Below are 15,885 nucleotides of genomic sequence, written 5' to 3'. Positions count from 1 at the left end.
TACCACATACACACACATCACACATACACACACCAAATGCACATATACCACACATACACACCATGCACACACACACATATGCACACACACCACAAGCAAACCATCTAGCAGAAATCCCATCTTCAGTCAGTCTCTCGAATCATCCATCAACCAAATGTCATCTGTCATGTCTTGTGTTAGTTGACAGGGTTCCAAGGGTCTTGGAGACATTTGCATCTTAATAGGGGCCTCTGAGGAAACAAAAGACTTCCAGGCAAAGGGCAATGAAGCTGTGCATGAAGTGACAGTAGAGGCAGATGGGTCCCATCTGTGGGAATAGGATCAGACCTGGCTAGGCTTGGGGAACACAAAGGCCCAGGGCTCAGGTGCATACCCCAGTCAGCAGCCTCAACCAGTCGTCCACACTGGTGCCCCAGCCCAAGCACTGTGGCTGGAAGGGCTGTTTGTCTCTCATTTGCACCCTTGAGACCTCAAGGAAATTCACTGCCTTGGCCTCAGGCAACCCCAGATAACACAGGGATCCTCAGGGAATGAGATTCAGAAGAGCTCCTGGCCTCTGCTACCCCACTTCTCAATAATGTCACAAATAGATGTCTCCAGGCAGAAGTCTGGTCAAAACAGAGTCTTAATTATAATAAAGTGTCACACTCGGCAGTGTTAATAGCTATGAAAACAGCAATTAAGTGTGTGAAGAAGGGCAAGTGTTTTCCCAGAAGGCTCGGTGAGATGCTGCAGAGAGAGAGAGAGAGAGAGAGAGAGAGAGAGAGAGAGAGGTGGGAGCAAGCAGTGCAGGGGCAAACAGTCCCCTCCTAGTTCAGAAAATGCGGATAGGAAGAGGGTCAGAGTGCAGCCGTGACAGTAGGCACAGGGACATCATCACAGCGTGGAGTCCCTGGTCCCAAGACATCTTCCGAGCACTTCTGAATTTGCAGCAGGAGATCTGACACCCATCCTTCCCCAGCCTTCTTTCTTGTCTAGTCTGGCTGCTAGGCACACAGATGCACCCAGGTGCAGCCATGGCCAAGGATCTTGCTGCTGAGGTACCCATCTGGGAAGAGGGGAAAGGAGGAAAAGAAAAAGAGGTGCATGAGGGCTGAGGGTGATGGAGAATCTAGTCGATCTGTGAGACCACCGGCCGGTGACACGTAGTACCACAGTGGCCACATAGCGATGAAACTCTGCCAGGGACAGAAGGTGACCTAGTGCCACAGAACACTGACAGATTTTTTTTTTAATCTCCACGCTAAGCTACTTTATGCAGATGCCTGGTGGTAGCCATGACCGCTATGTGTTGTTTTGGAAAATTCAATAGCATTGCTACCTCTTCTGAAATTAATCAATTTATTTGTTTGCTTATTTTTTGTTACTGGGGATTGAACTCTGTGCCTGGTACACACAAGGCAAGGATTCTACCATTGAACTTCTGAACTGAATTCTCCCCTTCTTGCTTTGGTTTTTGAGACAGTTGCTCAAGAGGGTCTCAAACTCTCTATCTTCTCTATCCTCATTAGCCTCCTGGAACACAGACACCAAAGCTCTTATTCTGAATTTTGAGGGGTGTGTCATGGCCCGAGAGTGAGCTTCCCCCATTTTCCTGGCTCTTGTTCAGAGTTCCAAGAGTAAAAGCCTCAGGGGTTTGGGTTTACAGGAAGAGGTGGGCATAGTTCCTCACATATTCCCTGCCAGTCCCAGGGGATTCATGAGCTAGGAGTACTGGGTGCCTGAGGATGAGAAGCCAAGACTCAGATCTGAAGCCAAACCTCTTAGGCAGGATGCTACACAGTGGGAGTCATCAGGTGACACCTTTCCCCGGTAGCCCTTTCTAATGCAGCTGGGATGGTCAGGACCAAGGGCTGCAGTGGATCCTGTGTCCAGAAAACGGGGAGTTCCTGGTGTGAGTGAGCAGAGGCCCTCAACTTTGGAGGCCATAAATTGGTCCTCACTTCTGCTAGAAAGGTTCCAATCCACCAGCCTCAGACTTCCAGAAAACAAGGGAGGCATGGGGACCCAGGGCAGACAAGGATGCCCCAGTCGATAGAGAGAGACAGGTGGGCTGATGAGGCTTACATTGGCGCCACGGGTTTAGTCCAGAAAATGAACTTGCATCCTGTGAAGTGAATGTCTCTCCACCTAAAAGATTAAGGGCCGTCACATGTCACTTGTATCTGTTTCAATATCATATGTCAGCCCGTAGGAGTGCTAAAACATAGAAGGGGGACCGAAAGGATCCAACTGGCCTCTGACAGTGGTGGCTCCTAGGAGGAGCTGGGGTGGGAAAGTGGTGGGGGCTGGTTCAACGTTTATTGTTACTCTTTGTGAGTAGGCGTGTTCGGGTATGTAACAGTAAGAATGGATTCAAGATGCTGACCAGCTAGCCATCTGCACTGAAGAAACCCTTACAGGGAATGATTTCAGAGCACAGACAAAGGAGGAGCCTCCAGGATGGGGCAGAAGACTCTATCCATACAAACCTACTGTGTACATAGAGTGGCGTTATCATGAGGTCTTGGAAGTCTTCCCCAAGATGGACGATAGACACTCAGCCCTGAATTGCCCTTCCAAGTCTCCATATTCCTCCTGCCTCCCAACTGTTTGGTCCCTGATGCTCGCTCTTCCTCCCACTCATACACCAGGGCCACCACTTTGGGTCCCACTCCCAGCAGGGCCACTCTGGAGTCTTCTCAGCAGTTCTACTTAGTAAGAACTTTTTTTTCTTTTGACTTGTCACCAGGCTCTGACCAAAATGGCCTCGCTGCCCTCACTGGGGAGCCATGCAGGAACTGGCATTGCTCAACTTTCCAGAGTGGCACAGCTGGGTCCTTAGCATACCCAGGCCCAACCCAGACAAATCTCCAGACCTTTATTAAACAGGCATTGGTCACCACTTGCTTTGGGTCCACGATGTCCACCAGGGGCTCCTTCATGGCGACATCCCGGATACAGGTCATGTCAAAGCCATAGACGTTCTCCCACCCTGAGGAAAGAGAGCGAGACATGAAGGCAAGCAACAGGACCCCCAAGCTCACCCAGTGGAATACTGTAAGCATCACACGCCTGCAAGCGGAGACTTGTGGGGAACCAACTGCTCATTCACACGTCTAGAAAAGGCAAGACCCATTCTGTTAGCTCAGTCAGAAGTCAGAGAGGCTGTGAAACTTCTGGAAGTTCACACATTTAGAAGGCAACAAGGCGAAGGCCCTTACACACTGGACCTGTGACTTCTGGCACGTGCCTGCTGTCTCCTCTCCAGGGCATTTACTTCCTCATTTCTGGGCCTTTGCTCAACCTTTCTGTCCCCTACAGGTCCATCTGAACCTCAGTTGCAGCTGAGAGAACAAGGTCTCATAAACGAAACAGATTCAGGTTTGAGTCGTGGCACCATAGCTTTTCTTAGGACACTGGGCAGACTCCCGCCCTGCTCTCTCAGAACCCCAGCTTGCTCAGTTGGCAGGTCCAGGAGAGTGCTCTCACCTTACCCCCATGCCATCTGTCTGAAAAGCACTCACTGAGCGTTCATCCAGCAGAAATCACCCTATGTGGTGGGCAACCATTGTTACAGGGCTCTGGGCTGCTTGGACTACTCATGGAATACTTTGGGAAGGAGAAAGGATTAGGGTGTAGGAGCTGTTGAGTTTGAGTCTGACGGCCTAAGACCACCCTTCATTGACAGTGCTAATTGCTATTACTGAGTAGTCACCTTGGTCTAATATACCCAATGACCCCTTGAGGGTACCTCGAAGTTACAGATGAGAAAACTGACCCAGTTAAGTTGGCATCTGGCTCAAACACAAATGCTGAGCCAAAGTCACACACCAGCTCAGTGACACCAACGTGGAGCTCGGAAAAGAGCCAAAGTGACCCCCTAACCGTCCAGCTGTGTCTCAGTGTTACGACAGCCAGGCATTCAAAGTTCTCCCCCTCCCAAGAGGAGGGCCTGGGCTGGGGCTCTGGTTCCTGGGAAGCTGGATCTCATCTGTTAATTCTGAAGCGGTTAGAAATGCTTTGAAGTAAAGATGCTTTTGTCTAAAATCTTATTAAATGTAAATTTTCTCTTAGTGTTCATCGCAGAAACGGTGGCTTGAGGAGCTCAGGTCCCTGTGTGTGTTGCAGAGAGTGGGTGTGGAAGAGGGAGGTGTGACTGGCCAGTAAAAGAATTGCTGTTCTTTTCTAAGGTACACAAAGATCTCCGGGGTGGGGGAACGCAGCGGCGAGAACAATCACTTCCCAGAGGGTGAGTGCCGGTGAGTTCCTGCTTGCAGAGAAGATGCCAGTCAGGGCCTATTCAATCACAGGAGGCTGCTGCCAAACTCCTGGTTGAGACCCACACTGTGGGGGCTGGGAAGTAGCTCATCTGGGAGAGGGCTTGCCTGGCGTGATGAAGCCCTGGGTTCCATCTCCAGGACTGCATAAAACTAAGTGTTTTATGCATAGAACTCAGAGGTGGAGGTGGGAAAACCAAGAGTTCAAGGTCAGCCTTGGCTACATAGTGAGTTCTAAGCCAGCCTGACTACAGGAGACTCTGTCTCCACGATAGATAGATAGATAGATAGATAGATAGATAGATAGATAGATAGATAGATAGATAGACAGACAGACAGAATCCAGATCGTGGGAAAGGAGCCATCCAGTGGGCAACAGGGTAGGCCTCAGAGAAGACCCCCTTATAGGATCTGGAGGCAGCTACCCACTCCATTACCAGACGATACATTTATACTGAGACACACTGCCTTAGGTTTAAACTCCTCCATGAAGAAACCTGTAGCCATGCACACGTTCTTCAGTCCCTGTGCCCCCTCCCTCCAGGAAAAGTTCTTTGTAAGTATTCAACAAAATCCTCAGAGATGGCGTGTGTGACGGTAGGTGGCCTGGGTGTCTGGGATTCAAATCTGAGCTCATCCATCCGTTTGCTGGGTAACCTTACAAAAGCGTGAATTTCTCTAAGGCTTGGTGTCTTTTTCTTTTAAGTGGAGCTGGTGGTGATAAGGATGGCTATTCCCCAGGGTGCTTTTGAGCATTGATGAGACACTATATGCCAAGTGCCTGAGCGAATGCCAGGTACAAAGAAAGACCTTGGCATGTGGCAGTCATCACTATGTGATTTGAGCCCCAGGCTGAGCGGCCTTGTGCAGACCAAGCCTCTTCTCCGGACTTGCCTATCTGCAAAAGGAAGGGTTTGTCTCAGTGTTCATGTGTTCTGGAATCATCTGGAATGCTTTTTAAAGTGCAGCTCCTGGGCGCTGGTCAGACCTACTGAACTAAAATCTCTAGAAGGGAGACTCAGGAAGCTGGACTTTGACAAACACGGTCATTCCACCCAGAGTTAGAAAGCCTTCATGTTGCTTAATCTTCTGAGATTTTTCTCAGGTCCTGAATTAACATTTGCAAATCCATTTCTAGCTGCTGGGGGCCCTTCCATGTCCTTCACGCCCACAGCATCTGGCACAGCACAGACCTGCGGCTGGCTCTTCTCAAGTTGAAGGTCTTCACAAACAGAGTGTTTTCTTTCTCTGCACATGCCTCGTCCTCTAGGAACCGTTACTGGGGCTAACTGATGTCATATGTCCCCAACTAGACGGTTCCACTCCAGCCAATCGGGGACAGAGCTTCCAGCACCTTCACGAATGCCTTTTCTTGGTTCTGCCGACTGGCTGTTTTCCACTAGGCTCTCTTGGTGGTGGTGAGGCAGAAACGGGAGGATGTGAATCAGGCCTGTTAATTTTCTATTGCAAGGATATATTGTCGGTGGAAGTACTGCCATTACTTATTTAAAGTAACATCAGAGGGCTCTGAAAAATCTTTTGTTGATGCATGAAAATTAATTCTCAAACAGACCATGATACATCACACTAAATGTTATTAAGGTGACCTCAGAGCCAATGACTGCAGGCCTATTTGACTGAAGCCCCTATTCCAAAAGTCTGTCAGAGGAAAAAGCCTCTTCTGGGTGTAAATATCGTTCACCTCTCTGTTTTGCTATTTAACACACAATGCCCAGCAGCAGTGAAGAGTCACAAGACACTGGAAAGGGCACACACGTGCCTGTCATCCAAAGAGAAGGAGTAGGGCAGATTCGGCTAGAGCTCAGATGTTGGAATTGCTTAATAGAGACAACAGAGACACTGTAACAAACACATTAAGGAATCCAGAGGGAAAGGGAAAGGATGTGTACCAGATGGGAAGAAGACTTCATCACTGAGAGAGAAGCAGCGTCTTTAAAGGCCAATGAGATTCTCCAAACCAGAATCACGCTATCAGAGAAAACGAATTGCCTGTAATCAGCTCGTTAGTGGAATATGGATGGACACATCGAGGAAATGATCGATAAACCTAAAACTGGTTCAATAAAAATAGCCCAGAATTAAACACAGTGAGGAAAACCACCTAAAGTATAATATCAAACACATTTTTAATGAGACTCCCTGAAGACGAAAAAGATCAGACAGAGAACCATGTACATTTGTATGGATGATGGCTCATTTTTCCCCAGATTAAGGAGATGATCAACATACAGATCTAAGTGTGGTGGATGATACCCATCAGGATGCATACAAGGAAAACACACCCAGACAAATCAAAGTGAAACTTGATAGAGGGAGAGATAGAGACAGAGAGCAATACACACACCCAGAGAGACACATACAAGGAAGACATATGCACAAGAAGATAATGTCTCAAAACCAGCCAAAGAAACAGAAATACAAATTCCTGGGAGACAACAGAATGCATATTGGAAAGTGCAGCAGCTGCCCCTCCTCTTCCTCCGGCCCCAAAGTTTCGCTGTGAGGGCTGAAGGCCAGGGCTACTGGCTCAGAATGCCTCCAGAGGTAAACAGAGGTACCTCAAGGCCCCATGTACAGCCTCTCTGAGCAGAACGGAAGGTGTTTGTAATATCTTCGAGCATTTTAGGCTGCAGTGGCAACCTAATGGAGGAAAGTCCTTACATAATGCTGTATAGGTTCAGAGAGCAGAGCTCTGGATATAAGGGGTAGAGAGTGGAAAAGCCAGATGGACCCCAGCCCTCCAGGAAACAGAGCCTGCAGCCCCGCAGCGGCAGCACAGCTGCCTCTACGCCAGGCCTTCCTTCTGGCCCCCTACCCTCTTGACCCTCAGCTGACTGGAGATTCTGGTATTAGGTGATTTGTGCCTGGGATGAACTGAAATAATCAATCCACCTTTGAGACTCCGTAAGTCTCCTCTGCAGTAGAGGACAGTTTTCTACTGATTGCTCCTCTTTCGGATTCAAACCCGCCTTGCACATCCCTCTGATGTGTTTGCTATTCCTTGTTTTGCTCAACAAAGCATACACACCCTGAGCCAGTGCAGGTCAGGCACCTGGTCCTTTCTGCCCGGTGCCCTGCTAGCTGGTCATGTTGTGTGCTCATGGCTGAGAAGGGGAGGAGAGGGGAGAGAGGAAGAGAGGGGAAGAGAGGATCAGGAAAGGGGATGGGAAAGGAAGCTTTCAACCTCAACGGTTTACTTTCTGTAGGGCTGTGCAAACTCCACATTTACAGTGTTCCTATGGTTCCTGGACTGATTGAAATTTGCCTGTAACTGTTCCGTTGGCAACCAGCAACCAAAAGCTGTTGTTTGAAACACATTTCTCTAAATGGGCCTGTTTCCTTTAGCTAAAAATGTGTCTTTAAAAGAAAAACATTTAAGTAGAAAGCTTAACTGTATCCTAAATGAAATATAAACATTAGAATCTTGTTCTTTGGGAATTTGGGGGTTTTGATGCTGTTTGATGTTGCTTTTGTTTTTTTAACTGTGGTGCTGGAGTTTGGAGGTAAGTAAGTGCTCTACCACAGAACTATAGTGTTGGCCTTTTAAAAAGACACTCCAAGGTAAACTCTTTTGAGAGAAAAAATGGGGCCTGACTTCTGGGTTTCTTCAGTTTTTGTTTGTTTGATGGTTAGTTTGGTTTTTTTTCTTTCCCGAGCTGTAAAGGCAGTTCTAGGAACTGTGAGAAAGAATTACACGTTTTCCGGTTCTGGGCTGTCCCGTAAGCAGCAGCCACTGTCCGTTCTTCTGGTGGGTTCAGAATGGCTCGTTCCAATGTGCTTGCTCCAAGGACTCCCAGCAGGTTCCGGGGAGGGAGACGGGGAGGAGGTGAGCTTGTTCTGGAAACTGCAGGGCAGTTCCATAAAGAGCTTCCCTCGGAGATCACTAAATATTTAAGCAGATGTGAATGAGGAATGGTCTCGAACGTTCTCCCACCTGCCACTCAGTACAATTACTCCTCACAAGCTCCAAACTGTCATTCCGGGGTGATCTGCATCCTCTTTAAACACACGCGTGGCTATGTTCACCGCTCAGTGGCTTTTTTGATGAGGAGACAGAGGTGCGACCCACATTCCAAGACATCAGAGGCCAGCAGGCTTAACAGAGCCTGGAGCAGAACAAGATGCTGGTTCACTCCTTCAGAGGCTGGACCTGGCCTCTCTCGACGCACACCACGAGCTGTGGTGTTCTTTGGCGTGTGTCATCTGATTTAGTCCATGTGAGTCACTGGGATTGAGGGCATCGCCTCTCACTGGGGCTCAGAGTCAGGTAACCCGCACAAGGTTTACTTTGTCAGTAAATGGCAAAGCCCACATTTAAAGCCCTGGGGTTGGCAGGTGTCAAAGCCTTCACCCACGTCCCCCCACATCTCCTGACTTTCACTTGGAGTCCTGTGTCCTCTTTTCTTGGGGTCAAATATTAGTAATGACAGTGACCTAGGTTTCCAGGGCATGAGCTTCAAGCCACTCCTTCATTGACACTTCTGAACTTTGACTCTAAACTTCACTCTTTGGCCTTCAGCTTCCAGAAGGGTGTGTGCAGCCTCCACAGTCGTCTCCCCAAGCAGGTGTAAATCATCCGAGGATGTGAACCTGGACTTGCAGATGGCTGTGCGACCTAGAACTGCTTCCTCCCTCTTGCTTCTAATCTGGACTCTGGTGTGTCAATTGTTTGAAGGACTCTTCGCTCCATTGTCACGTGCGGTTCCAGGTGACTTGGCCATATCTCACCTGACAGAAATACACTGGGAACCATTCCATCAAACACCAGGCCCATGCCACTAAGAAATATAGCTTTTAAAATGAAATAGAATAAAATCGTCCTATAGAACCAGATAAAATTTTGGAGAAATTGGGCTTTTTGTTTCTTTTTGTTTTGTTTTGAGACTGGGCCTTTTTCTGTATGTCAGGCTGATCCTGAACTTGAGATAATCCTCCTGTCTCCCCCACTATCCCGAATGCTGGGATTAGAGGAATGAGCTACCATATCTGCTTCTTTTGTTTGAAGTGGTGTTGAGAGAGAAATATGGAGGGCTTGACATGTAGCCCAGGCTAGCTCCAAACTTATGATCTTCCTACATCAGTCTCCTGAGTGCTGGACTGTAGGAATACGGCACCACATAGAGCCATTTTGCCTGAAAGAAGACACTATTCTAACTTGTAAGACATTATGGACACATATTTACATGTGAGCCCCCGCCCCGCCCCCCAACGCACACACACACTACACCACACCACACTATCTAAGTTGTTGAGAGTCTCCATCCCTCCCCCATTTCATCACAAGTACTCCTTAAAGGAACCTTGGAGAAGAGTCCATATTTTACCTAATGTGATGCAGAGTCACAGTGATTTTAAACAATTTATAGGCATGGAGGCAGGTTTCAAAATGCTTGGCTTGGTGGAAAGCCTGCTTCACCTAACCCCCCGTTCCAAGTCACCTGCCCTGCTAATTTTGGCACAAACACCCCCACTGCCCGGGTTCCATGCTCCATTCTCACTCCCCTTTACCAGCTACATTGTTTCTGTATACTCTGTAGACCTCCCTCCCTTGGGAGTTGAGAGAATGACTCCATAGAAGAATCCCAAAGGGTCACAGATAAACTCTCTCAGGATACCAACTGTCCACCCTGCCAACTTTCTCTCACCCCCGATACCCAACAGAAGTTCAACAAAGAACCATAAAGTGACTTACAGTGGATTTTGAAGTCCTTGTACTGTCTGTCTTCAATTGCTACCACGTATAAAGCTGCCCGGTCTGGAAACATAAGCCCTCCAGGTTTCTGTTGATGAATTGTGGGGAAATGGGTCTCGTAATCTAGTCACCTGACAAAGACATCACATTTTGAACTGCACATAGAGTCACCAGACAAGCACCCCCTTAGCCAGCATTCCTACTTAGTGGACTGACAGCTTGGCCGGACATGGCAGTAACCCTCTGTGTTTATTTTGAGCAGGGGGAATCTGAGGAGACCAGGTGGAGCTGACAGGACACAGGGAGGCCGAAGGCAAATCAAGGAGCTACAGAGAACCAGCCTGTGGCTTGGTGAAGCCATAGCCAGGACCCCCGGCTCTGGCAGCCTTAACAAGAGGCTGAAAGATATGACTTTCTGCTCTAGCCACAGGGGATGAAGTTAGACCTCCCGAGATGAAGCATGCTGACAGCGGGGCATGCTGGACCAGGGTTGATTACTTGCTGCCCTGAAGCAGTTATGCTTTGAAGGGGACGCCACCAGACAGCGCTCTTCTAGCCCATTCCTCTCTGAAGTCCTCCTATTCCTCCCAGGCGGGAAGCTATGGGAGGGAAATATGGCAAGACCGCCATGAGAGCAACGCGGGGGGAGCATGCGGACCACTTACCAACCACTTGTCCCTGGCAAAGATCACCGTGTTGAGCATGGACTCATAGAACAGACAGTAACCCATCCACTCGCTGATAATGATGTCCACTTTCTCCACGGGCAGCTCCACCTCCTCCACTTTACCCTTAAATATGGTAATAACTAGAAAACAAGAACCCAGAGCCATGCTGTGCGAGGACCCCCTAGGCACCACGGGCTCCTTGCTGCAGGGCTGCGGAGTTTTGAGCCCCATACACATCCTGCTTTTAGGGTGTGACTTACCTTATCCTTCATCGGAGGAACTCACACAATCTCTGAACATGCTAAGGTCTTTGAAAGCTACTTGAGTGTGCCCCTCATCAAGGGGACTGGACAATTACTATGCACCTGACTCCGCTAGGCCTGCGGAAGGCTCCGTGGCATGTAATCCGCCTTAAGAACCAACGCATTATCGTTACCCCCATCTTCTAAGGAAGCAGAGGCCTCGAGGTGAGATGCCAGGTCTGATGGAACTGAATGGGACTGTAATGGTCCTACTGTGCGCTCCCAGCTCCCTGTAAGGTTACCATGGCAACTCGCCCAAACTGAGCAAAGGACACCCTACGTGTTGCTCTTGCATCTGCACATAGCCACAGTCCCGGGCTCAGTGGCTGCCCTTCCAGTGTCTGTGAAGGACGCAAATTGGTGTTTTGACAAGACCATGGATTCAGCAGACAGAGAAACCCAGGGTTAAGTGCTAGGGCTTCTAATTAGCTGTCTGGTTTTACACACATCACTTGGCCATGCAGTTCCCATCCAATTCCCCCAAAGAATAGCAGAGAGCCTGAGGTCTCTGTCGGGCCTGGTTGTGTGGGGGAGATGAAGCAACAACTCAGAAGGGCCGGGCCTCTAGCTGAGGCTCAACAGAAGGTAGCCATAGCAGACACATTCCTTATTTAACAATATATGGAGGGGAGAGAAGGGATAAAGCCCCCGTGAGAAGTGACTTTCCATCGCACTGCAGCAGGAGAATGATGCTAGTTGAGTTTTTGACCAGTTGACCCAGGGGGACACACACTTTTTGTATTCTTTGATGCACGGATGGAGAGAAGAGGTAACCTTAAGGTCTGCTGTGACAGGGGAGGAGTGTTAGGTGGTTGCCTGGTCCCTTCTTAACGTCCCTGCTGAAAGGCCACACGTGTTCATGCTCCGAACCCCTCCTTCTGTGACAGCCCCTGGGAAAATCACGCTAACAAAACTGAACAGAAGACCAGACCTCAGAGTCGCAAACCAAATAAACTGTGTCTGCCTCAAAACCAAGGCAATTAATTTGGACTGGAGGCTAGTCTCTAGCAAAGGGCACACAGGCCAGGGCCTTGGTTTAGCGTCTTCACAGCTAAGGGCACCATCAGCAGCCTGGTGGCGGCTCCCTCTCCACTACCTGCTTAATCAAGGCTTAATAATGGCTTCTAAGGTGTCAGAATCACATTTGCCCACTGTTACCACCCACTGCCGAGGCCTATGTGCCCTTCCTGATCAGCATCTGTGACCCCTATCCCCAAGAAGAAAGAGCAAAGCAAGGTCAAACTTCTTTAAAACTTTCAGAACAAGTGGGAGAGGCAAGAGTTAAGCCTGTGTTTTTTTTTCTTTTTGGTGGTGGGGGGGGGGCGAACTGAGACCGTGAAGAAAGAATTCAATAAGAGGGACCCAGTGGCACACCTTGGGAATTCACAAGGGAACAACACCAAGGGCTTTGGAAAGTGCTCACAATTAGAATAGTCTCTAATTTATTTTGCATTCTGAAGGGGAGCCAGCAAGCACACTCATGCCCTTCTGCCCAACTAACAGCTTGCAGAGCCTGGCTTGTTTTATTTTTGTCAACAGTTTTACACTGTCTAATGGCCTTCCTTTTTCTATTTTCTTTGCACATCTCCTAACGTTTATATGCAGCGGTACCATTTTGGATTACTTCATTGTCTTGTAATATGGCCTCCATATGGTCCTAGATGAAACTCCCTTCCGCCTCTGGGTTCTTGTAGCCCCACTCTGGGGGCTGAATGCAAGACTCTAGCCAGGATGACCTCAGAGATACTTCAATAAGGAAACTACTGAAGGAAGGAGGGTTTAGTTTTGACTTTAAGTTTGAGGACACAGTCCATTTACAGGAAGTCGGGGTAGGAGGTCTGTGGGGCAGCCGGGTATACTGCATCTGCAGTAGGAACCAGAGAGATGAACACGGGTTTGTAGTTGATTTTCCCTTTTTATTCATTCCTGAATCCTGGACCATGGGATGGTGCTACCCACAGTTAGGACGGGTCTTCCCACATCAGTTAATATAAAGTAGTAACTCCCTCATAGACACGCCCAGAGATTATCTCCTATGTCAAGTTGACAGTCAGTATTAACCATTACCCATGTATGCACGTACATAATACATGTATCATCTATATCTATCCTTTATCTATCTATCATCTATCTTCTATCTGAGTTGTCTATATGCATACTTATTTATCTGTTATAACCCATATTGATCAGAAGAGAGTATCTATCTCTCTATATCTGAGTTTTCTATCTGCATACCTACTTATCTATTATAACCCATACCGATCAGAATATAGTAGCAAATGAACAAGAAGTCTAGCACAGGGAACAGGGAAGTCACCCAAGAAATATTCCTTACATGTATGTTTATTAGACGAGACTTAAAAGCACACATTATCTGTCTCCCATAGCTTCATCATCAACTTGACGGGATTCAGAATCAGCATGGAACTATGTATCTCTGGATGTGTCTAGGAGGATGTTTCTAGAATGATTTAATTGAAGAGGAAAATCCCACCTGAATGTGGGCAGTCCTATCCCATGTACTGGATTCCCTAACGAATGAAAGGGAGAAAGAACACCAGCATTCATCTCCCCTTGCTTCCCGACTGCGGGTGCAAAGGGCCTCATTCTGCTTCCATGCCTTCCCTGCCCTGATGGAGGTCATCAACTGTGAGCTGTAAACACACCTTAAGTGGCCTGTGTCAGGGATTTGGGTCACAGCAGTGAGAAAAGTAGCCAGACCCACAGCCAGTTCACCAGAGACACTGCCTTGATGTCTCTAGCCAACACCCAGAACACCACAATATCTATGTTCAGTTGCACAAGCTACAAGATGCTTGACAGGGCATGTGTTGGCTGCTTAGGGGCTACAGGCTCTCAGAGAGCAGGAGGCCAGCTCACAGGACTGTGTAAGTATACAAAGCTCTATTTTGCTTCTCTACAGAAAGGCCATTGAGGCGTAGAAGCTAGCATCCCCAAGGCTCAGAACAGTTAGGCTGCGGATCCCCTTGCCCAGTCTGGACCCCCACAGCACCAGGGCAGCATCGGCTCAAGGTGGCTTTGAGGTCGAATCTGGAGCTGTGTTTCCAGGCCATAAGTATGATGGAAAGTTTGTTCGACTAGCTGTGACAGGACCCTGGCTCATAAATTTTACAGTGATTAATCATAGCTAAATGTACCACAGGGAGCCATAGGTTCTAACTTGGGAGTTTTACCCTCTGGCTTCAGTTGGAAAATTAGACAACTAGAATTCAGTTGTTGTTGCTTGTAATGGGATTTTCTTTCTTTTTTTATTTGAGTCGTTATTACAAAGTAAATTAGACGAGCCCAACCCAATTTGGGATTTCAATGTATCCATCAAAATCGCATGGCCCAGAAGGCCTGCAGCGCATGGTCTGGCATTTAATTTTTATTTTAATTATCCATTTGGTTTTATTTGTATTTACTTCCTGTTTTGTTTTTTAGCTAGGACCTCATACTGTAGCCCAGGCTGACCTAGAACATATTATGTATCCTGGACTAGCTTCAAACTTAGAGGGAACTTCCTGCCTCAGCTAGTGCTAGATTATAGGCAGGAGCCATCCTGCTCGTCTAAGCACTAATTCTGTCCCACGGAAAAGTGAGCAGTAGGCCACATTCCCCAGGTCAGGAAATGCATTATGAATCCCGAAGGCCCCAGTTCTATCACTGCAACCACACCAGAGCCCCTCTCTCCATGTGCTTTGCTTAGGGTTAGTCTCCTGTTTGGGTGACACCCACCTTCATCACTATGCTTCTTAAGCATAGGCCCATGACACCCTCTCCAAGTTGCCGATTTTAGCTTCCCATTTCCAATACCTGACAGAGCACAAGATTCTTCACAGACATTCTAAACTTCATCTCACATAGATGGATAGATGAATAAACAATTAAAAACAAACAAACAAAACAAGGGTGCCACATCCACGGCTGTCACGCCGGTGTAACAGAAATGCTGACTGGACGGACTGAGGCTGGAGGATTAAGGGTCTGTGCTCCACGGAGTTTATGCCCTGGGCTGTTCCCTGGCAATCAGCTGTGGTACTGATGCCACCTGAATTGCCATCTGCATTGACTCGACCCTCGCTGTCACTGGCACCACTGAAGCTGTTCTTTTCTTATTCTTTTGTTCTATTCTCGTATTTTGCCAACAGACCATGTTGTTCCAATGAATGAAACTGCTGAAAGCCTTTAAAGAAGTAGCTAGTTCTGGGAATTGGGGTCATCGTTAGGATAATTCCTTAATGATGTGGAGCGGAAGGAGTTAGTCTTACTGGGAGAAACCTTAGAAGCCTTCTGCAGAGAAACAGTTACAGCAGCCCCCACTAGGCATCTGCCTGGGAAGACACGTACAGCTGCAATTAGAAAGCAGATGGTAGACGCCCCCACGCTGACCCCAAAGTCTGGTAATTACCTTGATCCATTCCCATACACAGAAGGCCTATAAGGCCTTTCCTGTGGGCAGAAGAGGCCTAAACTGATAACAACATCCGAGCCTGGGAATCAGGAAGAGAGTTGAGATCAATGGTGTGAAACAGTCTCAGAGAAGTGTGACATCATGTCTTTGAGCAACAACCACAACTAACATTTAGAATAGACAATGGACACATAAATTTGCTATTCTTGTTAAATGACAGTGCTGTTCCTCTTTCTTTGTTTCTATTCTATGATCTGATGACGTATGCCTTTGCCAAGTTCCTTGGTTGTAAAAGTATAAAAGCCTTAGGCTAATTAAAATGAAAACGCAGCAACATATTCAACTACATCGAGTGTGTTTGCTTGTCATTTCCTTCGCCGTATCCTGAAATCTCCTGTCCCTTCGTCCTGTTTTCCCTCGGTCTGAGTGTCTCCACGAGAGACGGTCCGTGGCACAAGGGCATTGGTTTAAAAGACCAAAGAGCTGTAAACCAGTCCCAATTATACTAATAAAAACTGATCAACATTTG

General features: G+C 47.8%; 1 protein-coding gene across 1 annotated transcript in view; it reads right to left on the bottom strand.

Annotated features, from left to right (window-relative positions):
• Positions 1 to 15,885, bottom strand: part of Prmt8 (protein arginine methyltransferase 8) — an 85,197-nt gene that overhangs the window by 14,632 nt on the left and 54,680 nt on the right. Inside the window, exons 5-7 of the mRNA XM_087904179.1 lie at positions 10,638 to 10,780; positions 9,973 to 10,060; positions 2,859 to 2,974 (exon numbers count right to left, since the gene is read on the bottom strand). Coding sequence (XP_087760305.1) covers positions 2,859 to 2,974; positions 9,973 to 10,060; positions 10,638 to 10,780 — 347 coding nt within the window. The remainder of the gene's footprint in view (positions 1 to 2,858; positions 2,975 to 9,972; positions 10,061 to 10,637; positions 10,781 to 15,885) is intronic.

The sequence above is a fragment of the Myodes glareolus genome, chromosome 3, assembly GCF_982192425.1.
Source record: "Myodes glareolus chromosome 3, mMyoGla1.1, whole genome shotgun sequence".
Taxonomy (NCBI): domain Eukaryota; kingdom Metazoa; phylum Chordata; class Mammalia; order Rodentia; family Cricetidae; genus Myodes; species Myodes glareolus.
The sequence above is the reverse complement of the archived record's forward strand: the minus strand, read 5'-3'. Positions and strand labels throughout refer to the sequence as shown.